Raw genomic sequence first — 25,359 nt, 5'->3', positions numbered from 1 at the left:
CATTTAGCTTCTGTGTGCAACATAGGATTGTGAAAAGGGGTATCATTTACAAGGTAGAGTCCCTCAATTTCCTGCTTCTGCTGGATTAAAACTTGACAACTTCACAATACAGCCCGCTCACTGCGAATGAGTTCACACGTAAAAATACCCTGATGCCACACGGCTGGTGCACAAATTATGTCAAGACTGAAAGAGTGATAAAATCTGACAGTCTGTGTGAAATCTCTAATAAACTAACTGATAAATTCAGTTAAATATGTACAACTGTAAAAAACAGCCAAACTGGTGTTCAGTCTAACATAATAGAGCATCACAACTGACTGTAGTTTGAAGGATGTTGTGTTCTGCACCTGTTAATAAAGTTTAATCAATAAACACAATATAAATTATAACTCACTTACATCGGTATTCTTGCCTTAATCTTTAAGCACTTATATTTCATAATGCATTTTCCATTTTATGCTAAACGTCACGTTTTTACAAGCAGTGGTGCTCGTGCTGATTAAAAAAATTAAAAACGGAATTAGGGTAATATGGATTTTTCTTCATAGCAAAGTTCGGGTCATTACATTATTATAAGCACATATAGTAGCGTTACACCACAGCTGAGCAACAACAAGCTTCTTACTAGTTCACGTCCCCAATATTTTAGCCCTTTAAACTACCTCAAAATCTTTAACATCATCAAGTCAAAAATCTCTAAAAGGTCTGATTATAAAATAAAACCTCATGTATTGATCCCACTCAGGGGAAATTTTTGGCATCGTGAAATAAAAACCAGGCTTCTATAAACGGATCTGCAAAGTTTAGCTTTCATTCAGAGCAAATGGAAAGTGAAACACATTTCACAGCAATTCTTCTTTGGTTTTTGGGTCACTTCGTTCTATCAAACTACAATTCACACTACATAATGTCTTGGGTTTTTTTTTTTTCGTTTTTTTACTTATTATTTACGTGTAGGAACTGAAAGCAGCAGTCTCAACAGATTACATAACTTGCACCAGGATTCAGAGAAGTGAACATTAAGTACCAGGCTGACAGCGTTTTAGAAGCATGCAGGGCTCTGTGGGTCCATATGCACCCTGGTGTCTTACCACATTCACACACACCACACTGGGGTCTCCATGGCAGCCATATCTGTCAGCCAATCATAAGTGACCTGCCTCTGAGTGTCTCTGATTTTAGATTTAGAGCAAGTTGGGTTTTTTTGGTTTATTATTGTTAATAAAAGAGTGGCGCTGTTTCTATGTCAGCATGCAAATCGCACCTATATTACGGTAAGACTGATGAGAGATAGAAATGCATCAACGGTTTGTTTGGTTTAAGCCCACCCCCACCCCCCTTTCAGATGACACAAATTCTGTTTAAATGAAAGAGATTAGAGAGAACGATTAACACATATCTGGTGCTCTTACTCGAACCCTACAAAGTTAAGTTATGGAGAAAAACTGACACTGGAAAGCTTGAATCTAGTTTAAATGTAACCTGTCGTTTCTTTACCGATGAAAAACTGCAATATAAAGTCATTTTAAACACAACTGGGCAATTTCCTTGGAAAAACTCTTGAATTAGCAGGATTTTCTCTTCTTATTTACCATAGGTGGCAGTAAATTAAAAAAAAAATTAGCTTTTGGACACTAGTTGGAAAGAATAACAAGGAAATGACATTTTAAATATCAAATTATTCTAAGCTGCTTTCATACTACATTCAAGTACACACAAATGGTTCTCTCCTTTCAGCTATATGAATCAGTTAACTGACAGGAAAACCACAACTCTTAGGCTCTCCTAGATCGTGCAGGTGCTCATCTTGATTTCAACTGAGAGAAATTCATGTCTAGAAATGAGCCTGCACTTCCTGTCCATGCATCCCCCTGTGTTAAAATCCTGCTGAGCGCAATAATGTGAAATGAAACTCGGTGAGAGGGATAGCGTCGTTGTTTGTCTCTGTGTTTGCTTAGAAATGGGTTAAATGAGGGTGAAAGTAAGGAGTAATTCAGCTCAGCCCTGTCCCACAGGACATGGAAAGAAACCACTTATTACTGACTTGAGAGCACAGGGTTTTGTTTTTTTCCTAGATTACATAAACTTTAGAAAGGTTAGCCTCTTCCTTCTCTTCTTAACGAGGAAATCTTTCTCACATAGCTGTGTCCCTGTAACAAACCCCTGAGAGGGCCACACCTTTTCTTGTTTAAGACGAACAAACAAGTCCAGGGAGCAACGTACACCTGCACTCAAAACGGTAAGCTAGTGAAAAATTAGGAAACAAAAGCAAAGATTGGATCCTGGAGTCATATTATTAGAATAATGCACACAATGGTGCTACTAACTTTTTTTTTTTTAATTACAAATTTAACATGCTCTCCATTTGAAATAATACACCGAACACTAAAGCACAATGTAATGACCCCCAGATCATCTTGATGTTTCAAAGACTACTTTCACTTCTCATAGGTAGTGGTTTTCACCAGGAGGACATTGCATCACAGGGCTTTGGTTCACACGGGGCTTTGTGTCAGGTGACAACAGCTGAAGTGCGTCATTTGAAAGTGGGATTGCACTGAGAAAAATTCTGCTATGTCGAAAAAAAAAACCAACAGGAAAAGAACACAAGTCACCGAGGCCGAGTTAGGTTTAACTAGCACAGAGGGGAAAGACGTTACACGTGCAGGTTACAAATTTTGGTTTTGCGCATGACGGTGCAAACGTAGTGGTGTCTTACTTGCAGCATGGCAGCAACTTCAAATAACATAAAACCTTCTTCACCCACAGAAGAGGAAGAGTTCTGCAACAGATGCTATGGCCCCCACAAATTGCATATAATGTAGCCACGAGCAGAGTCTTGATGTCAAGATTATAGTTTCAGTTTGGTAAGAAATAGATGCCACTGAGACAAACCGAGACATCTACAGAACATTTTTTACCATTTAATGCATTTAATTGATGGATCGGTAAAACATTAACAGCATCACCCAAAGCATCTTCAGCAGTGCCTAAAACCTGTGTGCACTATTACCTCTGTAACAATCTTTATAAAGCAGCACTTCACTTTGACTTTTGCCTGCACGCATGCACTTGTGCACACGCTGTGCTAGATGTACAATGAGCGCCAAGCAGCATTCGGCTTTCTTATTTGCATTGCACGTCCTGACTGTGCATTTCACATCTCTGCTGTAGAGCTAAGGTCAAGGCTTTCGCAAACAAATACAAATTTTCAGGCCCACATCCATCTCACAAGCAGGCAATGATGCTGCAAAACCCACACCTCCTCCACCATCACAGATACATCCTGCCTGCTTCCCCGCGACGCATTCATCACCAAGGTAACACAGGAACAAGTTGAACCATAAATAGGATTTTAGCTTTGAGGACTTTGACATGGATTATTTGAGTGAGTGCTTCTACTGTGAAGAGATTTCAGATTTGATGGATATAAAAAAATATATATATTTAAAAAAAAAAAAAAAACCCCATAAGGGTAGATCATTGAACACTGATATTGATGGTGAGACCTAATATGTTTTTCCTTGTTATATTCCTTATATATAAGGTTCCAATGCAGGCTGGCTACTAATCATGTGACTAGGGCTGCCACAAACGATTATTTTGATAGTCGACTAGTCACCGATTATTTTTGCGATTAGTCGACTAATCAGATCATCATCCATTGGACGCAAAACTACAGCTTATTGCACCAGCAGCATCTGCTCTTATATAACTATCATTAGCTTACAGCTTTAAGTGTTTATTCTTAGTTAGCGTATTGTCTGTCTTGTCTTAATGTTGGTTTAAAATGGAGCACTGTAACAAAAAATAATTTCCCCCAGGGATCAATAAAGTATTCTGATTCTGATTCTGATTAAGGTCTGTGCTAACTAAAAATAAAGACAAGATGATAGTTTATTCAATTTTAATGAAATTTGCGGATTGTTTCGGTGAAGTTTAATAAACTCCTTGCTATCTAAAATATAACAGGACACTGGAGTATATTCTGGAGCATCTCACACTTCTGATAATCAGTTGTCTGCTTGACGTTTATTCAGCTGTGTAAAAACTATAACTTTAATCTCAGACAAACTGATTTACTCAGGAACAAATAAAATACTAAAAAAAAAAGCCAAACAATAACATTTTAAGTTATCTAAGTGACTCATATATATTTAACCTGAGTAGCGAAAGATGGCGGTGGGTTTGAAAACGATTTGCGGGGAGTCCGGTGTTCTCAAGGCGCTAGTGAGCCTAGCCCCCGGCTCGCTAACGAGCTAGTGGGTAACAGATGTCTCCGAAAACGTCGGAGCGCTTTTGAAAATATGTGGTGTCCTGATAAACTGAGCAGATATTTGAGGTTTACACAGCTACATTCTCGCCTGAAAATATGTTAAACGTTTATTTTGTGACCCAGAAAGAATAATAAGAGTAACATTAAAACTAACCAGCTGCCGCCATTGTTGGAAACTGCACTGGGCCGCGCTATGAATTCTGGGACACAGCTGCTTCTTCTTCTTCTTCTTCGGGGTTTAACGGTAGCTGACATCCTTGTACATGCAATGCTGCCATCTTCTGTTTCAGTCCGTTATTACACTCTTAAATCCTGCCACTTATTCCTGCGTCTTTTGTGATCTTACAAAGCTTCAAACGACGCGTCGACTATTAAATCAGTCGTCGACGATTTTGATAGTCGACGTAATCGTGACTAGTCGACAAATCGTGGCAGCCCTACATGTGACACGTGCTGAGACTGCTCTAAAACACCCAATTCCAGGCATTTTTTCTACTGCTGAATCTGCATGACATCAAAAGAAGAAGATATTCCCAATATAGTCATCTCAGACACACGGCTCTGGCCGTGAGCACTGAAGTTCCACCCACTTGCTGTTTAAATCTATTGTTTGCAAGTGACGACCTATTAGAAGAGAGCGGAGAAGACAGCAGACAAATGATGGGCTCCATTAACGCCCAGTATAGAATAAACAAAGATTACTTTGGACTGGGAACCATGTAAAACTAGTCTAATAGAATTCAAGATTGAAAATACAGCAAATGAAATGAGCCGAATAGTCTTTTTAAACAATTCCTTACAAAGGAATTGTAAGAAATTGTAAATTTGAGACCTCAATTGGTCATTTGAGATAATCAATTGCCAACAAAAATAATTATGACTCATTTTTGATCTTTTAGTTCACAGTTTTACCTTTTAATTCACAACTACAGCAAAGTAAAACGATGCTTATGCGTTCAATGGTTACGTTTATGGAGGCTTTCATACTCGTAATTGATTTAGGTTTAGGTTTGACTGTACCTGTGTCTATCTTAGCTCTGTTGCCTAGGAAATTAGTATGACGGGGCAGCATGTGGGGAGAGATTACACTGATTTAAGGTTACTTTTGTTTTCTCAGGACTGGCTATCACAGTGTCAAATATTTACTTTGCAGTAAGTCGGTGCACTAGCTCGAGCTGTCAAACTGTCATGTAGGTGTGAGCACCCACAGCATATGCTGAAGCTTCAGAGGCTGAGAACTGGAGATCATAGTTTTAAGAGAAGAGCACAAGCTTCCATTTACGCCACTGAAAATGGAAACAACATGACAAGCACATTGTTCCAATGCTGCACATACTACTTGGGACAGGTCTGGACAAGTGCCGCTTATCTGGAATAAGAAAAAGGAAACTCAAAGGAAAACTAGAAATGTGGGTGCCGTATTCAACAATTAATTCCTAATAGAGTGACAAAACATGCTTATTCCACGGGCTTCTTTTCTTACTTAGTGATAAAACAGGTGAAATTTCTATTAAAAATAATAAGCATTTTCTTTATTGTGCCTATTTTTTTTTTTTTTTTTGTGCAGTTAGACATGAAAAGCCACATTAGCAGCATGACATGGCAAGCCTGCCTGGTGGGGAAACTGCAGTCCAATCAATCAAGGCTTTATTCGCCACGTGCAGGTTGCCCTGCAGTGAAATAGGACACCCCCCCCCCCCCCCCCCCCCGGACCTTACACACACAACACAGACATCACATGGGGATACAGGTCGGAGATCGGTAGCGTTACAGAAAAAAAACCCACTGAAATATACACTACAATGGGAAAGTACAAGAGGAAAAAAAGAGACCTCTACTCATGCTGGGCTCCTGGGAGGACAGCATGAGAACAGGAAACAAAAAAACTCCTCTGCACAAAAAAAGCACATAAATGTCAACAGCACAACATCATGGAACACGTGACCAGCCAGTTAACCGTCAAAGAATAGTAGTATAAGAAACCTGCCAGATTTTTGGAGAAACTAAAGTTCATTTGCTCTGATGAGCAAATCTAAAGAGTGTAAGGTTAGTGGAGATGCTATTTTGAATTTTAGAGTACCTAGAAAATTATCAGAGTATGTCTTTTCCAGAAGTTTTCATCCCAACAATAGATCTGCACCTCTTTTTGTCCATGTTTCCCTGAGAATCTCTGCAAAATTGGTGTTAAAAAAAGAGCAGCTATAGGTACTTGTGATATATTTGAACACCATCACTAGGAGGGAAAGGACAGCAGTTATTGCTTCACTTCACAGGAATAACTTCTAACCAGTGTTTTGTCTCTGACATCAGCTTGCTGAACTTCTTACATGGAAAATTCCTTTCTTTAAAAGTTGTTGCTAGACTTTCTCAGAGCTTGCTGTTTCAATTGCCCCCACAGCACTTCAGTGCAATTCACTGCTTCTGTCTGTCATGCAAATCAGCTTTATGGAATCTCAGTTAATGACTTTACCCTCATGCACTTTGACAGCAAGAGTTGCGATAAAATTTTGGGGTTATTTTTGAATTTGCCCTTAGACTGAACTTACCCAGGTTGGCCATAAGCAGCCACCTGAAACCTACTTGAAGTTTATTTCCCTTCATTTGAAGAGTTTGTTTCCTTTATCTGTGTGTCCTGGTTAATGAAGAGCACTTAAAAACTTGGCACAGTCACAGTACACCCTTCAAAATATCAAAGAAATCCCCAAACAAAACATCCGCCTCATTTACACCATCGTTTCTTTTTGTGGCATTATTTTTGATACGTTGGCTCCAAATATACAATATTTCACCGAAACATAAGGGCAAGGAAATCCTCCACTTATATACCAAAGTCAAAACTTAATGAAATCTCTGGCAACGCTTGCTAATTAGAGAGCCAATAAACTGACATGTTATTGAAATTGGAGAACAGATACACACAGGCTCCATAATCCAATGAATAAATAAATAATTTATGCTTTTATGCCTTTTTTCTCCTCAAATTACACAGACATTATCATATGGAGTCTTGAGTATTGGAGATGCAGAATACCTCCTGACCATCTCTGAGGAAGTTCTAATAACTGGAACTTCTGATAATATTAAAATCCAATAATATTGATTATTATGGATTTGAAAGTTTGGCTAACGTCAGGATGATCTATTTTTTCCCCCATCTATTTAAACTATTAATATGATTGTATGTCAGTGTCGTGTGTGATTTGTTATTCTTTATCGATACTGTCCAAATACTTCAAAAAGCCAAGAGTTTCCCATCGCTTTCATAACTGCAAAACATTTTCTTATTGTACATTTTGATATGGCATTCACTCAAAAGACTGAAACACCATAACGTCATGTCTTATCACTCAGTTTTTAGAGTTACTGTTATTCGCTTTTTTTAAACTACTGTTATAAATAATTATCTATGTCTAACAGTTGAAGAGCTTCGCATTTAAATACCTGACATCTTAAAAAAAGAAAAGAAAAAAGAAACAGTTACACATCTTAATGTTTTCTTTCCTGAGCTGCCAGATGCTTAACAAAGATACATGCAATAGACAACAGAAACAGGAAATAGTCCTCTCAGAGGGCTCCTTCTTCTGGCAATGCGACTAGAGAATTATGAACTCAATTAACAAGCAGGTCGTTCAGCTTTCCTGCGAGATATAAAAACATATTTTCCTATGGAGATCAAAGCGGTTATAGGCTAAAAATAATCTTTTTTCCTTTGGTATGCCTGCGCTCAGTAAAGATATTTCTGAATTACACTGCTTTAAATAGCTGGGAGAGCTAAAAACTGGACTGTGTTCATCACTTCTAGCAGGAGTATACTGTATGTTGGCATGTGCAGACTGGACTAAAGAAAATCAAATACCCGCAATAACTATATTGAATTCAAAGACCTATTTTGTGAATTAAAATGAATTAAACAACAATGCTTACTGAAACACTGTCACAATAAGAATGGATTCCTGTCAGGTTTCAGACCAACTGCGAATCAGAGGTGAATCAGGAGGAATACTGAAAAACCATAGCGATGGACAAAGACTCACATGACCTGATGGATGACCGCTTCCTAGGAAATGCACACTACACAAAGGCATCAATATGAGCAACACCCCTGGCATTCGCCAACAGCTTGTGCGTATGTGCAAGTGGGAGTAAGGGGGGACTTCATCCCATAATGCTGAGTGACCAGAAGGGCAGATGACTGTTGTTGTTTAGATTATAAAAGATGACCTTAAGCCCCTCTACATCCTCCCACAGGTTCACACACCCTCCCCATTGTTTTAGCCACAATTAAAGTCTTTCCACTGATTATCCCAGTTGTCAGAACAAAACATCAATATCCTGTTGGATAGCAAAGATGGAATAGATTAAGAGGCTTACAGTAAGTGGTTTTCCTTACTGACCCACAGGTTTATGGGAAAATGCATCCCCTGACCTGTTGCAATGGAAGAGCAAACAGCGTGTCATGGTGAAAAGCTCAGCAGCTGTTTTCTGCTCTTTTTCTCAAGACCATCAATTCCTGTATTTCAGACACCAAACTGCCTCTTAAGGCATAAGACCCCATTTAACAACGTCCAACACATTCGTGTGTCTTTGACACAAAACGGCTCTTAAAAGAAAATTTTCCATTTTTGCTTAAATGAATTTCAACTCCAAATGAAGCAAAGAGTAGTGCCACAGCGTCGGTACTCATAACACAATGCCTGTTTGTTACTTCTCCATTTTTGGCTTCTGACCCAAACTTTAAAAACTGCCACTTTTCCAAATCCCTGCACATCAGCCAAACCAGTCAGTAACCACCAAATCAATGAGCAGAGCCATAACAATGAAACTGTGAGCTTACAATTAGTGTCAAGCGTTCCATAATCCTTTCATATTTAAAAGAACAGAACAGACTAGGGAACTGGGGATGTGTCACAGTGTATTAAAAAAAAAAGCCTTCCTCAATCTATTCTCATGTTTAAGTTACTCATTCACTCCTGACTCATGATAAGCAAACCATCTCCGTCAGTATTGCCAAACTTCTTAAAACAACGCCACAGAAAGACGTGACTCCAGTTTCCTGGATTAGTATTTAAATTATTACTTAAGCTCAGTCTTTGCTTCCAAGTAAATTATTTTCTTAGAGTCCTGCCCTACAGTTTACGAGGGAATTTCTGACCACTGTGAGCGCCTCTGATGAAAGGACGCCTTAAAGAAAATGTTCTGCGTCGCTTTTTGTTGACAGTTGGACGAGTGGTCCGATGGCATGCGTTGTAAATATGGAAGTAGACATAAAGGATGTTTGTCCAGTCCAGCACACAGACAGGAAATATGGGGAGACACATGCAAGGAACTGCAAGCACCTCTGCAGTTCAATATTTAGCACCTCTCACCTCAGATACAAAGTGTCACGGGCGAGTGTTCTCCACAACCCTTTCTTCTTTCAGAAAACATCTGTGCTTCGTCCCTTTTGTCTTTTATTCATATTTTGTCTCCCTTCTCTCTACAATTTCCCACTTTATTCTGCTTTCCCGTTTGGAGTTTTTAGAAACCACTGCCAAGCCCTTACCAGAAATTATACTGAGGCCTGTACGAAACTCTTACAGGCCTCAGACACAGGAAGAGACAATGTGCCACAAATGTCATAAAGACTTGTGGCAATGACATAAAGTAGCTCAGTGCCAAGTTAAACAAATCTTAACTTTGAGGTGCGACCTTTAAGTGACTAACAACAGCATGGAAGAAAAATCTTGACTAACTTCAAACCACCTTGTAGACTAAAGCTCATCACTGACGTTTCTACAAATAAAGACACAGCCCTAGCTAAAATAAGATAAGCTGACATTATATACGTTTACCAGAACCATGCATTGCAGCAGTGAAATGCACAACATGCACAGCCACCTCTATGCTGGTTTTCTGGTTACTCATGCAACTTGTGAGGTGTTTCAACTCCTGAACTCACTGCGTCAAACAGCACTTGCATGACATCAGAACAGGACTTTAAGTCCGTTTACAATAAATCCACTGACTAACATCCCAACATGCTCAATATGACTCATATCATAAAAGACGCCAGACTGTTCAGTGCATGTGGCTGTATCTGTATTTACCACCAACTGAACTGAAGCTCCTTCAAGGGTGATGTGACACTATAGACCTCTTACAGATTGCTGATATAGAAAGGGAACATTTTGTCTTCAAGGTCAATATAGACAATGTAGAGTACTTCACACAAGTGAAGATGGTTTCATTTAACCGCTAACCTTCTAATCTACATGATTAAAAAGCCAGTGGTATGCTCGAGTGGGGCTTTGCAAAGGAAATCCTGTCCTTATCTTTACACCTACTGCTTACCTTATCCTGCAGTAGGTCTGTTATAACAGGTGGTAGTTCTCCTAATGTCTGATATCTACAACACCACTTAGAGCATTTAGTCTATTATGGATCTGTTCCTCAGCCACACTTATACAGGGTTTTATTTGTTTCATGAAATCCACTCCATCCAGCAGAGTCAGGTAGTCATACGCTGATAAACATTTTCTTCTTGATCAAGCAAAAACAAAATTAATAAAGTAAAAGTACTGATCTGTTACGCAGATCTCTATTATTTGAAGGTAAATTCAGCTTAATATTAACTAGGGTTTGGAGTTACATGCAAGACACTTAGTAGAAATAAAAGTCATGGCACAAGTCTGACTTGTGTGAGAACATTGAAGAGCAGTTATTAAGAGAAGTTATTCTAGGCAACTGTGTTGCTTTATTGACCTTTGTTTTTTTGTTGTTGTTGGTTTTTTTTGGGGGGGGGGGGTTATATTGGTAAATGAAACAACCTGAGCAACTAAGGCGTAAAAATAAGTCAGAACACAGAAAAACATATTTCCAACAGAACAAGTGTGACATTTGGTCTAAAGACCATACCCTTTGCTTTTTAAAAGAATGGCATTTCCTTGACACGCCCCATTCAGCATGCAAAAATAAGCTACTGGAGACTACAGCAGAGAAACAGGTGTTTGCACTGTGCATTTGTCCAGGACAATACTACAAATATTTTGTAACAGCACTCAGCAATTAGTTTGGCACACGGTAAACTTGTTTTTTCTCCGTGGGTGAATCTGAAAAGCTAAAATGGGGTTACATGAATACACCTCGTCTTGCGTTTTAAACAAATAAAGATCATCTCTAAACCAGGCACACTCGTGCCAAAATACAGACTGATTTCGTATTATTATCACTGACTAACATAAGTGCATTTGCATCTGCTGAGATTTCCTTTATTTTCACTGTGGAAGGAGGAAGTAAGAGCCAGAAACCGATGAATTGCATAACACTGCTGATCAGCTGTAAATGACTGAGTACTGGAGCACAAAATCAATTGCAGTACTCATACTGGTTGCTTAAAAAAAAGCACCCTGCAAATAAAAACATGCCACATTTAATTCAGTTTGAAGTAAGCTGCTACCTGTAGATATGATTTATGGAGCCTTGGGTCTTCCCTTCCCTGACATCTGTGCCTTTGACACGTTTAAAATGCTTGACTACAGATCCCATCTGGCTTTTACACTATAAATCCAGAATTAAAGCCTAGCTTAGCTGCCAATGATCTTCCAACCAGGCCATTTCATGTAGTAAAATCTAATTTACATATTGCACTTCTTATTTATAGCCATTACCGGCGACAGTGGTGTTGACATTACCTGCGGAAGAGGAGTCATCGTGGTCGGAGCTCAGGTACCCATCACTCCTCCTCTCTGGGGTGCTGCACCCCGAGCCTCGGGAGGGTCTGCGTTGAATGTGGGGGAAGGACGGTGACAGTCTGCCATCATCGGAGTCAAACTCCCTGCTGTGGCGGAAAGGCCGCCGGCTGTCCCGGTGAGCGCTGGAAGTCTTCTGACCGTCTCTTCCCGCAGTCTTTGGTGCCAACAAGTTATTCCTGACGAAATTTTCATTCAGCTCCAAATCCTCATATTCCCGGTCGCTGCCTTCCTCGTTGTCATTTGCACGCTGGACGATGGCAGGGGCCGTGTCCACTCTACAAAACATGGGCTTCTGTGGCGGAACCGGGATAGGGACTGGTTTGCCCATCTTGCCGCTGAACCTGCCTCGCTCCCGGCCGAAGGAGCTGGTGAGCCCCGCTGTGTTGCTACCCGCAGCGTGGTGCTTCATGCCACCGGGGTCCAGCGCCTTCATCCTCCCCTCGTCACGCTCGGCGTCCCGCCGCGGCGGTTTCCTGATATTCTCCGTTTTGGAAAAGGTCGACATGTCAGCGTTAAAGTTTTCATCTTTGCCTTCAAACCTTTCCGGGTCGTTTCTCTTCTGTCGGGCCACGGTGGTCTCCAGGTAAATCACCTTGAATTTCTCCTCTGCCAGAGCCTTCTGGAGCCTCTTCAGGTTGGCTTTGCATGTCTCCAGCTCGGACTCGATGTCCTCTACAGAGTTCAAATCCATCTGGGGTACTTTTCCGTCGGGAAATTCTTTCCTCCAGTGTTTTTCGAATTCCTCCTGCTCCCACATATTGATGTTCACGCGGGGCTTCACGCCCGTCGCAGTCTTGTCATGCAAGTCAGAAAATATTGAAGCTAACTGTTGTCTTCACCGACACTGTCGCGTAAATCCACGTTCCTTTCTCACTTGTTTTCCGGAAAAGAAAAAACAAACAAATAAACGGTATTAACTTGAGCACTTTCTGACCATCTTGCACCTCCTACACGTAACTGGCGCACGGCGCACTCCTGCGTTTAATGCAGACAAGTTTGCCACTACGCTGAAAAGTTTCGAGACTTCCTGTATCCAGACGTGGTGCGTTCAGGTGCCGCTGGGAGAATTAATGTGGCCATGGTTTCGTGACAGCATTATCCAATCAATACCGCGGATTCTGAAGTGGATGTGTGCGGTATAGCCTGGTGGCAAAAAAAAAATGTTTAAAAACAAGCAAACAGAAAAAACAACAACAAATAAAAAAAATAAAAACAATTATTATAAGGATGAGGGCAGGGATGTTAGAATATTATAACTCATGACTAATATTTCCATCGATTGCTAACACTGTATCTGCGGATAAACTAACCAGTTTTACTTGAACGTTATTCTTGAATTTCTTTTCACACCTTATAATAATAATAATAATAACATAAAAAAAATCCGACAGGATCTGAATGCAACAAGCACTGCTACAGGAAAGCAACCGTGCTTGGTGGTGCACATTTAAAAGAAATTATATTCCAGATAAAGGTTGATCTGTTTGGTAGTTTGTATCTTTGCCAGTTCAGTCTATTGTGAAGAAACACTGCTGATCTAAATATACTGTCAACTTGTTTCTATTCTGTTGTTTGTGGTTTTCTATTTTAGCCACACTGGTGGTCTGTTGAACAAAGATGCTGAACAAATCTTGTTACAGTGTTGACACATTTTAAAAACCTTTAATGATATACAGGAAGCTCAAAAACCTGCAAGTTGCTTTAAATGACACAAAAAATTAATTCCTCCTGACCACATTTCAGCTGCATACATATATACACGGGCACACTGGGCAGCATGTAATGTTGCAGACCAAGCAGACTGAAAGCAGATGTTTGGTTTGCTTCCCTATAGCTACAGGTTTCGGTGGTTTGACATTAAGGAAGGGACGAGGCACTTTTCTTTTTCTTTTTTTTTATCTATCAGGTAGCTTGTTATCTGTCTGCAGAGGAAACAAAAATACTGCAGGAACTCATGTACAAAAACCTTTCACACGCACCTGTCTCTTCAATGCTATAACTTCAAGCACACATCCTCCTTCTCCTCCTTGTTTTCAAGCCTGCTAGTTAACGATTGCTAAACAGTGTGTTGAAAAAAAGGTCAACTTGATTCCCCATCTTGATTTGTGGCACAGCAGAAAAATATTTATTGGACATTTAGCTGGTAAATAATTAAGTATGTGTCATTTTGAAGACTCTCCATGTCTGTGATTTTCATATGAACAGAGCCCATCTCTGGGAGACTCATCTTCCATAAAAAAGTAAACGTAAAGCATGATTATCAAAATTCATGCAGCTATGTCCTGATAATATTAAAGAAGAGCCTGGTAAGAAGCCAGACAGGAGCCTTCCAGTAAAATAGAGTGTAATGCTATACAACATAGAAGAAAGTTATCTGTGCAGACAGAGAGAGGCGGGTGCAGGCAGAGATGGGTGCTTGGTATTTCTGAGTGCCCATTTGGATAACCGCCCAGAACTGAAAGATCATTCTCCTGAAAGCTTTCAGTGGCCATTGATCCGCACTCATTGCAAGCCTGGGGGCCTGTATTGGGTTACTGTAATGAATAGTCTACAAAGACTACGACCAGCTATGAAGCTAGATTACCAATCACAGGCCTGATACGACAAAGAAAGCATAAAACGTGGACTTTTCCTGGTTAGTCTACAAGTTATAATGAAGACAGCTAGCTTTGGGGACTGCATAAACATGACTGTGTAGCTGATCCAGCCATACTTCTCATGCTTTACTCATTTCATCGCTTAACATCAGTGAAACACACACCAAACAAGTTTGCTCAGTGTGTGGTATTCAGTCGACAGATACCTGAGTGGGTAAACGATGCAGAAGAGTGTGCACAAAGCTGGAATTCTGCTTTAATTACATTTCGCAGCTACAACCACACCTACCACACTGATCAGAGGTGCTCAATAGATAACCAGAATGTAACAATATTATAAAATGCCTGTTAAATGAGTTCCCTTTTGTGTGAGTGTGTGTCATATATTCACAGCTTAAATAACACCTCCAGCCCAACAAGCTGTGGGTATGTACTCTGTGTTACTATCCAACCCTTTTTAGTGAACATATTCTTAAACTTTTCCACACACCTCTCAGCACTCCTTCACCTCCATTCAAATCCAGATGCCTTGGATTCCTGAAACACTAAACTCAGATAGTGACTCGAATTCTTTGCTGCCATCAACAAAAAGAGAGACGCATGAACAAACTATCCAGCTATGTTATAATTACAGCACTTAGTGTCATTGTAAATACATATGGGTGCCTTCTACGGTACGGCACATGTATAATATATAAAATATATAATATTGTAAGTGTCAAAGTTGTATTGAAGCTTATACCTAAAGTCTTATGGGACAAGAGTACTTGAAATAAAGGCATTGAAAGTGCACATATTGAAACATATTGATGGGTCAAGTGTTTAAAAAAAAGAAAGAAAAAAAAAATACCACACAAGTAGAGAGCTGCAATTTTTCCTTAGTGGGTCAGCAGCTCTGTGATCAGGAGAGCTGCTGTAAAAGTGGATAGGTTCTTGTGACACATGATGCACCAGTGACACACAAAGGAGCAAAACAACTGGCTCGGACACGATTCCACCGGCTGCACCCTCCAGTATATTCTGTACTGCACCACAGTGCATGGTGTGAGGGACTTTAATCAGTGGTTGCATGACGCCCTCTTGTGGCCACATGCCCTGCAGGACTAAACGAGCGTGAGTCAAAGCAGCACACATAGTAAAACACACAGTAGTACAACATTTATTGGTAGGATCATTTCCGCAGGACTTCTAGTACAGTGAATTTCACTAATCACAGAAATGATTCTAACAGATATATTGCTCAAGTCTAAGACCACAGCGAGACACTTTGGGACAACATAAAGATGAAAACATTAAAAAGTAAATATGCTTTCCAGGATGCGAAGTTCTATGCATCCCTTTGAAAGCAAACTTACAATACAAGTATATCAAAATAGACAGATATATTATAAAAACACATCTCACACTGCATCTGGTTTATGTGGGAGAGATCTTAGACTGTAATCGAAACTTTTAACCGAGACATAAAATCTACAAAACTCTACTCCAGATTTGTTGCACAACTGTCTCTGAAATCTCAGTTAAGGCAAAAAAAGGACAGCACCACAGATGCAACCAACGGAGTTACAGGTAGGTAGTATCAAAGGCCACAAAACAACCCCCCACCCCTACACGTGATACAAATATATTTTCAGAAAAAAGACAAACATCTACAGTTTGAGTCAAAAGTTTGCAGGTGACGATCCTCTACACAGCCTTCCTGAGCAGTAGTTGGAAACGTAAAAGGAGTGTTTAGGATGATTGAGGAGCCATCAATGATTAGGCCTAGTCTTTAATATAATAAAAATCTAGTTGATTTAATGTAAATATGTACAATATCATAAATACTTCTCACAATAATATAGTAGTCTTCAGATCAAAGACTGTCACAGTGCCTGCACAAATGTTCTTTGCATAGTTAAGTGATTTTCCGATAGTGAATGCATAAAAACCTAAATCAGTTTGTAAAAGATGGAATCTAACCTGCAGGATTTCTGCTGTTTTCTAACAGAGCAAAGTGCAAAATCTTGATACAGTTTGCTCCTGTGGCTAATACATAATCATGATTGCTGTTAGCCTTAAGAAACAGTTCTTCATGCTTTTATGATGGCACTTGCTACCAAGGTTTCTCGCCTGGTGGTTATAAATGCCTGTTGTTTCTCATAATAGGCTGCCTCGTTAATAAAAGTGGGATAGACCGTCCCGGAGCCTTGGTAGTGGATGGTTTTTCCATCAAATGTCTGGAACATTGGGTCACCAGGGTTCAGCGGCTCCCAGTCACAGTCCTGCAACAATAACAAGCAAGAGCCACAGGGAAAGTAACTCGAGTATGTTGTTTAAACTGAAACAATACATCCTCACGTCATCTAAAGAAATCTCATTTCCTCCTTAAAGCAGCACATTTATAGACTCAACGGTCCAAACATGACATGAATGCTAGAGATTGAAGGTGAGAGCAATTCTAAATTTGAATATTTACCTGCAGGTTGGGGTGAACCATGGCTATGATGTTTCCATTGGCGTCTCGGGGGTAGTCGATCCACTCGAGGACTCGGAAAACTTCAACTGTACAAGGAGGGAACTCCACACCTAAACAGCACAGAAAACACAGAGAGAGTATGTGAGTGGATTGGGATAACATAATGAAAGCTGGAGTTAGACTGAATTCCCAGAGTTAATGTCCCCGGGTTTAGAACAAGCCTAAAAAAATAAATAAATAATTAAAAAAGAAGAAAAATAGATTTAAATAAACATTCGAACACTATTTAACAAACTGTTTCAAGGGCAGCTTTATTATAGGTCCTCAGAAGGGTATAAAAGCTGTAGTACGTTAAGGCATCGAGTCGCGATATCTCCTAGACGACCAGTAGATCAAACATTAACATTAAGTCAGTGCAGAAATTTATCTTCACATGGAAGGTAAAGCCCCACTCTTACAGGTGAAAAGTCATCTGCATCACCTAGCAGTTGTTGAATTGAAGGGCAGCTTGTTAAAAAAAAAACAAAAAAACAACTCACTGAACAAATGCACCTTGCTTCCCAATTGAACTTGTCTGTTTTTTATGCTACTATACCATACTTGACTGGCACTGTGGTGCAGTGGTTACCAATTTAGCTTGAAAGCAAAAAGCTCCTGGGTTCAAACCCAACAGCCTTTGTGCATGGAGTTTGCTTTGTGTGCTCTTCCTGTGCTTCTGTGGGATTATATAAATACAGGCCATTTACCATTTCTCCAGTTTGCACCCACAGTCCAAAGACATGCTTGTTAGGTTAATTAAGAGGCAATTCTAAACTGGCTGCAGGTGTTTGTCTCTTTATGACAGACTGGTGAAAGGGTAACCAAACTTTTGCTAAGATGAATAAGCAGGGTAAGCAGAAGAACATTGATGGATTTATAATAGTTGCCTGATCTTTATAGAACTCTGATTGGCCTGAGAAAACCTGAAAACAGAGCTCAGAGAAGGTGCTTAAGTGCAGTCGTCACCAAAATCTTGTTGTCTACCGCTTTCTTTATTCAGCTAAATCTAACTCGTGACATTGCTATCAAACAGATAAAGATAATATGCATTATATTACCTCTGCATTATTACGTATGTAGATTTTTCACTCTGGACCACAGTAACGAGCTCAGTAACATTTTAAAACTTGGTTTTGATTTTATTTATTTTTTGAAGTACAGATTAGTGGAAAAAAAGACGTTACCTTTACTTTATATTAAGATGGGCATAAAATACACAGTAAAACATAAATCAAACTAATGTCACACAATGGACAAGTTGCCAAGTTTTCATGAGATTGTTCAACTGTGATTTGAAACCAGAGTGTCCTTGTTCAACCTTAGGAATTACACACGAGGTTTGGTAATGTTTGGCAGAGCTCTGACATTAGGCAACCATTTCACCTGCACTCAGCTGTATTCATATGCAAGTAGCAGTGCGGAACAGGAAGGACAAATGCTTCTGAAGTTTTAGTTTCCCTGCTTAATGGGGGGGGGGGGGCTATCCTTCTGAGCAAGCCTTGTATAGCTAAAGGACTTGTTTCATCATGCTGCTCAGCTGCAAAGCGCAGGAACACCGCTTCAACACCATGCCAGAACATTCATTATCACCACGGTGGTCCTAAGACAGAAGACTACCACCCCAGTGCCAGCCAGTCCCTAATGACATGGAAACTGACCAACTCCCAGTTAGCGGCCCTTTCAACAGCGGGACAGTTGGGGAAACCAACAGCCTGCAAGTCTAACTTGGCACAGATCGCATGTTTCCGTAAAGATATGAGGGAAACGCTGCCCTGCACCTAAACACTGAGAACACTCTTTCGTTTAGGGGGGGGAGAACGAGCCGAGTGGAGGCGTAACGCAGATAAATTTAGAGAGCGAGGACTAGGTACATCTGGATGAGTCAGATGGTCACCCATGGGCATTTTGTCACAAAACGTTTCTCATCACAGGGATGCTGACAGATGGTAAACAACTCACTTTTCTATTATATAACACATTATGAATCACACTTGCTGTTTTTGAGCCCAAATTCTGAACACTGTTTAATACTTTGTAACTTCTGTAAGAGCTACTTCAGAGGTCATTCATTCTTCACACTATGCTGCAGTGCTATAACCCTTTAAAGTCTTGTGACACAGCCTGTTGTCATGTAGCTAAATGTGACTACAGCTTAACACTTCAAGTCTCACCTTCATTAAAGAGTTCAATAAAGTCCAGAGCATGTTTCAGTATCACTCGCATGGCTTCAAAGATGTTGCTTCTTAAAACACCTTGAGGCTGAGGACCCACTTCCAAACCTACATAGAAGAAAACAATCAAATGATTCATCTGCAAGTAAAAGATTTTCTACCAGCTGAACGTATACTCCAGTTAGATATGTTAAATGTGTAAGGGCTAAGGGCTAGCTGGGATTTGTCGAGGGTGGCACACAACCAAACATGACTGTACTCGATGCAGTGGCTGCTCTGCAAGAGTCAGTAAAAGTCATACACGGTTGCATGCTCGAGAATCATGGCTACACAGAAAACAGGCACAAGGCCTCAGGTTTAATATAGGAAACTGAAACGACAACATTTAAAAGACCACAAAGAGATACAAAATGACCACAAAAATGTGCAAAATGACGAAAAAGCATTGAAAATGGCAAGAAAGGGATGAAAAACCACAGAGGAAACAAAAAGAACTCCAAATAACTGCGATACGACCAAGCGATTAAAATAAATGCGATCGAAAGACCTAATTACCAAATCAACAATTAAGAAATGATTCACACTTTATTCACCTAGGGGTCATTTTTAACCCGAGGACAACACAAGGGTTAAGCTTACAAGTGCCCATAATGATATTTGTTATTCTGTACACTGTTAGTCTGTAAAATATGCTAGAATCACCACAAAATTGACCACAAAGACACACCACACAGCCAAACACCACCTACAAAGCAACTAGAAAGTGCTGAAAAACAACAGTTTGTGTCATTACGTGCTCGGGGTTGAACCCCCTTCTTTAAAACAATGGCTTTAAAACCTGTTTTTCTTAATCCACCTCTGCCACTGTCCACAGATAAACCTGGCTGGACTACAGAGACTCACCAACAGGGTGCTTGGCGACAGAGCGTGAAGTGGAATATTTCAGAAGAGGATGTTCATTCATCAGAACAAGACAACTGGCTGGAGCCATGGCTTTCTACAAGACAAGAGAACAAGAACATCATATAAAAAGCAGATAAAAGAAAGCCAAACACAAACGCACAAAGGCAAAGGTGTTACGGTCGTGCTCGATAGAATGGAAAATGAAATCTAAACCAACTAACGCTGTATCAAAAACGACTGTGTGGGGAATGAAGTTTAAGCTGGTGGGCTATCTTCGTTTGTCAGCAGAGGCTCGAAATCCTTTTCAGAAGGAACACCATCATAGTGGTCGCCTTCATCATTAAATTAAAAGCTGTTTCTCTAACATTAAACTGGCAGCGGTTCAGATCATCTGCCGAGGGGTAAATCCTTCAAAGTATGAGACAGAGTAATCGGTACCGTACTAGACCTGAGCCCTTTTCTACCTTGTGCGTTTGCGATTATCAACAAACACGAGCAAAGCGCCTGAAGTCACAGCATCTAAACCGGAGGCATTTACTAAGCTGGTGAATATTTATGAAGTCTATGAATCCTTATATAACTGATGTCTGTGTATTGGTGGGGCAGTTTACAGTTTTAAAACTTAAGAATGCATTTCCCGTGAGGTGTATTGTACAAAAGACATGTTGCTTTTGGCTTCATTTCTCCTCCCTGCAGGTGCTCACCATGGATTGTTATTAAGAACGAGAAAGGAATGCAACAGCTGGCATTTTAAGATGGAAGTTAATGTAAAGTAATAAGAGGGGTTTGCCTTGTCATTACCATGAAGCAATGTGAATTTTCGAGGTTGTATTAACGTCTTAAAACAAATTATTTATAAAGATTTGCTGTCTCTGGAGCATTTTATGCTTCTTTGTTAGTTCCCATGTGGGATTTAATCAGTGTAAAGCTGTTGTTACACATGCAGTTTATCACTAAAATATTTGAGAAGTCCAACACTGGACAATGTCCTGATCAGCCAATAGCCAACACTGTTTTGGGCTAAATGATACCCAAACGCACTGTTGATTATTTTGGCACCTTTATCCCATTTGGTAGTCAGCAAAGAAGTCCTGTGTTACAGTCAAGTATGAAACATTTTGGGAGGGCAGATCTAGTTCAGCACCATGTTGATTATGCTGAGACCTTCTGGTACAGCAGCTCTCCACAATAAACATGCCACAGACTCCTCTGAGAACAAGCTTGTTAGGGTTACGTCCAAGATTTTTGGACAGATCTGTGACATTTATGAAATTCTCGTTGTTACAGTGGAAAGAAGAATTGCTTGAATTAAAGTTATGTTTTACTGGCAGAATTATAACTTTTGGTTACACCAGAGAAAATCAGGTGTTGTTACATAATTATTACAAAGTGTTGACTAACGATATTCTCTTTCAGATTGAAAGGTTCCAAGGACAAAAATAAATGTATACATTGCTGCAGTGCTTTCAAAACAGTGACTTTACCCTTTTTTTGTGTTAAATCCACAATCAATTAGAGCCCTGTTTGTTTTGTTGCTCTCCTTAGTCATCACTATTAAGTAGCTTTCATTGCATGTGTTTTTGTTTTAGTTGGTTTTGCTTGGATTGAACATCTGGCATCTCCTCCACTTGTCCCTTGGGAGGCCCACTAAAAAGGGCAGGAATAAAAAAATAAGCATTTAGTTCTTTTTATTTTATTCTCAACAATGTAATTATAGCCCAGTTCATCTGTACTTACTTTACTTAATGCTGTCAGATAAAATCCATCTTGTAAGAGAGACACTGAACATCTATTGGTTTATATTATCTCCTAAGGCTCATCTGGGAATTTGGCTGAGAGTACAAAGACAACAAGGATCCTTCTGGGGTATTTGGATGAGCCTAACATGGATGGATTTACATCTCTCAACTATCTCAACTAAAGCTCAGCAAACAGATCAGCCTCAGACGGAGGTCAGAGAACGACACAGGTTGAGAAGTTGAGCTACATCTCGTGTTTCTCCACATACTGCACAGTGTGCAGCACAGACTATGAGTGGAACAATCATGCAGTAATATTATACAGTCGCAATGATGCCTGCTGAATAATGATATATAATTTGGACTTTCTGCAAATATAATGGCAGCACTTGATGACAGTGATTGTTTTATCTCGTTTAGGTCTCAGTACTCTTTTTTTTCCATGTTAACCATCAGTCGATTTTTAACAAACTGCAAATCTTGCCAAACTACTCTTTTCATCACTGATTAAGCTTGCCGGTCATTACAGTTGAAGTGCGTGGTTAAAATGTCTCAACGGTTGTAGAGAAAAGGTTCCACAAAAGCTCCTCTCAAATACTAGAAGTTACTGGATGTAACTACAGTTCTGCGAGCATAAGTGTAGCGCCCCAACAGGCTTCACCACTGTTTGTGTAAACTGGTCAGAGGGGTGGTCAGATTTTAGGGTGTGATAGCTCTTCTCATAAAAAAGTCCCTACAGTGTATATGTTTGTTTGTATTCTCAAGGCCGCCACCTTTATGTAGTTCATCATCTGCAGATTGAAGTGGTCTTTGGAGCTTTCCAGAATCAGAGTGCAGCCCATGTTGGATGTCGTGTTGTGAAGGTCAAAGATGACATCGTAGGCCTCCGGGCTTCCTTTGGGACCAAATATCCTGTTGATCTCCTGGGCTCTCAGCACCTCATAGGGCAGGTCATTTCCACCTGGGGCACTGCAGGGTGTGTGCAAACACATAAAGCATGTTAGAGCTGCCACAAGCCTAACTATTCACATACTATCACACAAGTCAGCTCAAAGAACAATGAATCATGTTAATTATTTACACAAGAGTGTCCTACATACACTTTAACCTAACGGTTGGCTAAAAGGGAAAAGGCTAGTATGTCGGGGTTAAACTCCACATGCAGAACTTCATGGTTAAAGTATTGGCAGCCATGGAGTCAATGCTGGGAAGTAGTAGCTGCATTCAGTAGGCCAGTGGCCTCCTTCTGTCAAAGTTAAGAAGAAACTGTATTCATTAACTCCAAGTCTTAGGATCTTTCCAAAGTGTATTTTGCCCCCGGGCCGTGCTCTGACCAGAGGACGAGTGCTGCCCACTTTCACGCTCTTATAAAGCATTTCAAAACACCAACCAGTCTAGGTCATTCTCCACGCTATAGCAGAATAGCACCTCTACTGTCTGTGTTGTTTTGCCTCCCTCACATCTGTCATTTACTCCCTGTTTTCAGAGACTGTCCGGTATTGTCTGGACTGCTGGGAAATAAGCACACAAGCACAGTGTAAGCAGCAGCTGATGAAGTGGACTCCCAAAATTCATCTGAAGGGGTCAAGCGGGTGCTAATTTTGAGGGAAGATGTCATTCTATACAAGGGGGGGGGGGGGGGGGGGGGGGGGGGAATGACATCATGATGAGCTGTTTTTGGAAAGAGTCTCCAACTGTTTAATCTTCTTATATGTTGCCTTCAGAGAGGCCAAATAGTGAACATGCTGGAGAGCGCTGAAGAAGATCTTAAAGTGTCAACTAATGCTTGTACGATGAGGCCGGAACGCTTCACTCATTCGGTTTGAGCTCTGGGCATCACTTCAGCTTCACTGCTAAGAAATTATGTGTCACCTCTGTATATGCTCAGCGCTCAATTCACTTAAGTGATATGGTGCTAGCTGCACTCCATTAAAAGGGCTACTACAAATGATGAAGGATATTTTTCAATGAGAATTTTAGGAAAATATTATGCAGCAATAATTTTAAAACTGTACTTCAGTAAATGCATACAGATGACAGGGAAAATGCACACCATAATAACACTTTGTATGATTAATGAATAGATGCTGTTATCCAACCACATTTCTAAATGGGCTGTGTGCACGAACAGACACAAGGGATCACAAGGGCCAGCGTTTGCGTAAGACTTCGTTTTACGGTGTAGTGCACATGAAAAAGAACAAACAAACAAACAAACTAAAAAACGTCTTCAATCATTTGCAGCTCGGTCACGTTCCGCTCACGTTTTTCCTGCAGGCCGACAGTCAGCTGAAGTTCGGGAGGAGGGGACTTGCTGCTCTGCTCTTATTGGCAGAGGGGGGCACGGAGGGGGAGACGCCACCGATGGTAAACACACACGTCCCAGCTTACCTGCCATAGTAAAGCTTTGATGGCAAAGTCCACGTGATGGATCATATTTTAAAGACATGTGCAGCCCCTTTTCTTTCTTACGGATACATTGATATGTCGCGTTGTGTTACGTTGACTCATTTGTCCGGTACAGCGCACACATGCAAACGGCTATGCCAATAATATTGCATAATTGTGCAGTCATTAGATTTTTCCACGGACTGTAGGGACATCTTCCACTGCTTGGTTGCGATTAATTAAGACAAACATCTAGTATGCGTGGGTGCCCTTTCTTTAGCTGACCCAGTTCAAAATAAAGCCAGTAAATCCTGACGTTACATCTCTTACACGCCAGCAGGAAGTTACCATTCAACATGTAGTTCAACAGAGACTCCAGAGGCGTACCTACCTTAGGTTTTCTGGGGTGAAGGCTCGGTTCAGATCCGTGTCTACATATCTGGTGCACTTCTCCACAGCCTTGGGATTGGTGATAAAAGGTACGGCCTCGACTCCCTTCCTCTGTATTTCGGTGCCGTTCTTCGTCCACAGGTTAACGAGCGTCACGCCTGACATCTCGTTTCCGTGTGTCCCTCCGAAAATCGCCACTCTCCTCGCCTCGCTGAAGCGCGCCGTGTTGTTGTAAGAAGACATGCCCGGGTGGTAGTAACTGTGCAGAGTGTGGATGAAGACACGCTGGTCTCCTTGGCGTAAGAAGCAGAGGAAAAGTTCTCCAGCTTGGAGCTTCCCAGCCTCGCTGTTTAAATGCCTGTTGACGCCGCACGCTTACGTAACGTGCCCGCTGGGTTGCCGTGGTCAGTCACTGTGCGTGGAAAAAAAAAGTTGAACACGGATAACTGGGGTTGCAGGCGAAACTCCCGTTAACCAGGTTCCTCCCACTGTTTACCTGTCACTGTCAGAACTGTGGACAAGAAGAGTTTCCGGTGATGCTCTTTCAAAATAAAACGTTACTTACATTAAGTAGTCATTTAAAGAGGGATCCAAAAAGAACATTGAAAACCCTAAACCTATAAATATCCTTATTCTAGTACTTTCAGTTGTCTTTTAATGTGTAC

The 25,359-nt window shown here is 40.6% G+C and overlaps 2 protein-coding genes across 3 annotated transcripts in view; both read right to left on the bottom strand.

Moving 5' to 3' along the window:
* The window catches only part of abr (ABR activator of RhoGEF and GTPase), a 119,301-nt gene extending 106,401 nt beyond the window's left edge, over window positions 1-12,900 (bottom strand). The window contains exon 1 of one of the 2 annotated variants that reach the window (XM_026182397.2): window positions 11,950-12,900. In XM_026182397.2, the coding sequence (XP_026038182.1) occupies window positions 11,950-12,766 (817 nt within the window). In that variant the 5' untranslated portion in view covers window positions 12,767-12,900. Of the gene's footprint in view, window positions 1-4,433; window positions 4,462-11,949 lie in introns of those variants that run through there. The other variant, XM_080307038.1, reaches the window with a different exon arrangement.
* A 2,849-nt stretch (window positions 12,901-15,749) lies between these two features.
* Window positions 15,750-25,219, bottom strand: aspa (aspartoacylase). The gene is made up of 6 exons (XM_026181087.2): window positions 24,696-25,219; window positions 22,690-22,885; window positions 20,178-20,271; window positions 19,275-19,382; window positions 17,065-17,174; window positions 15,750-16,870 (listed from the first exon to the last, which is right to left on the bottom strand). Exons 1-6 carry the CDS (start codon window positions 24,935-24,937, stop codon window positions 16,679-16,681), a joined length of 942 nt encoding a protein of 313 aa, XP_026036872.1. The 5' UTR covers window positions 24,938-25,219; the 3' UTR covers window positions 15,750-16,678.
* Window positions 25,220-25,359: the final 140 nt, after the last annotated feature.

The sequence above is a fragment of the Astatotilapia calliptera genome, chromosome 10 (assembly GCF_964374335.1).
Source record: "Astatotilapia calliptera chromosome 10, fAstCal68.1, whole genome shotgun sequence".
Taxonomy (NCBI): domain Eukaryota; kingdom Metazoa; phylum Chordata; class Actinopteri; order Cichliformes; family Cichlidae; genus Astatotilapia; species Astatotilapia calliptera.
Note: the sequence above shows the minus strand (reverse complement) of the source record. Positions and strands in the feature narration are given on the sequence as shown.

What these genes read in the sequence shown, in the direction of transcription:
- aspa (XM_026181087.2), bottom strand. Translation starts at nt 24,937, where the DNA reads ATGTCTTCTTACAACAACACGGCGCGCTTCAGCGAGGCGAGGAGAGTG. An exon ending in TTCACCCCAGAAAACCTAAG is followed by an intron (nt 22,886 to 24,695) that starts GTAGGTACGCCT and finishes CACACCCTGCAG; the next exon opens with TGCCCCAGGTGGAAATGACC. An exon ending in TATTGAACTCTTTAATGAAG is followed by an intron (nt 17,175 to 19,274) that starts GTGAGACTTGAA and finishes TGTGCTGTTTAG; the next exon opens with GTGTGGAGTTCCCTCCTTGT.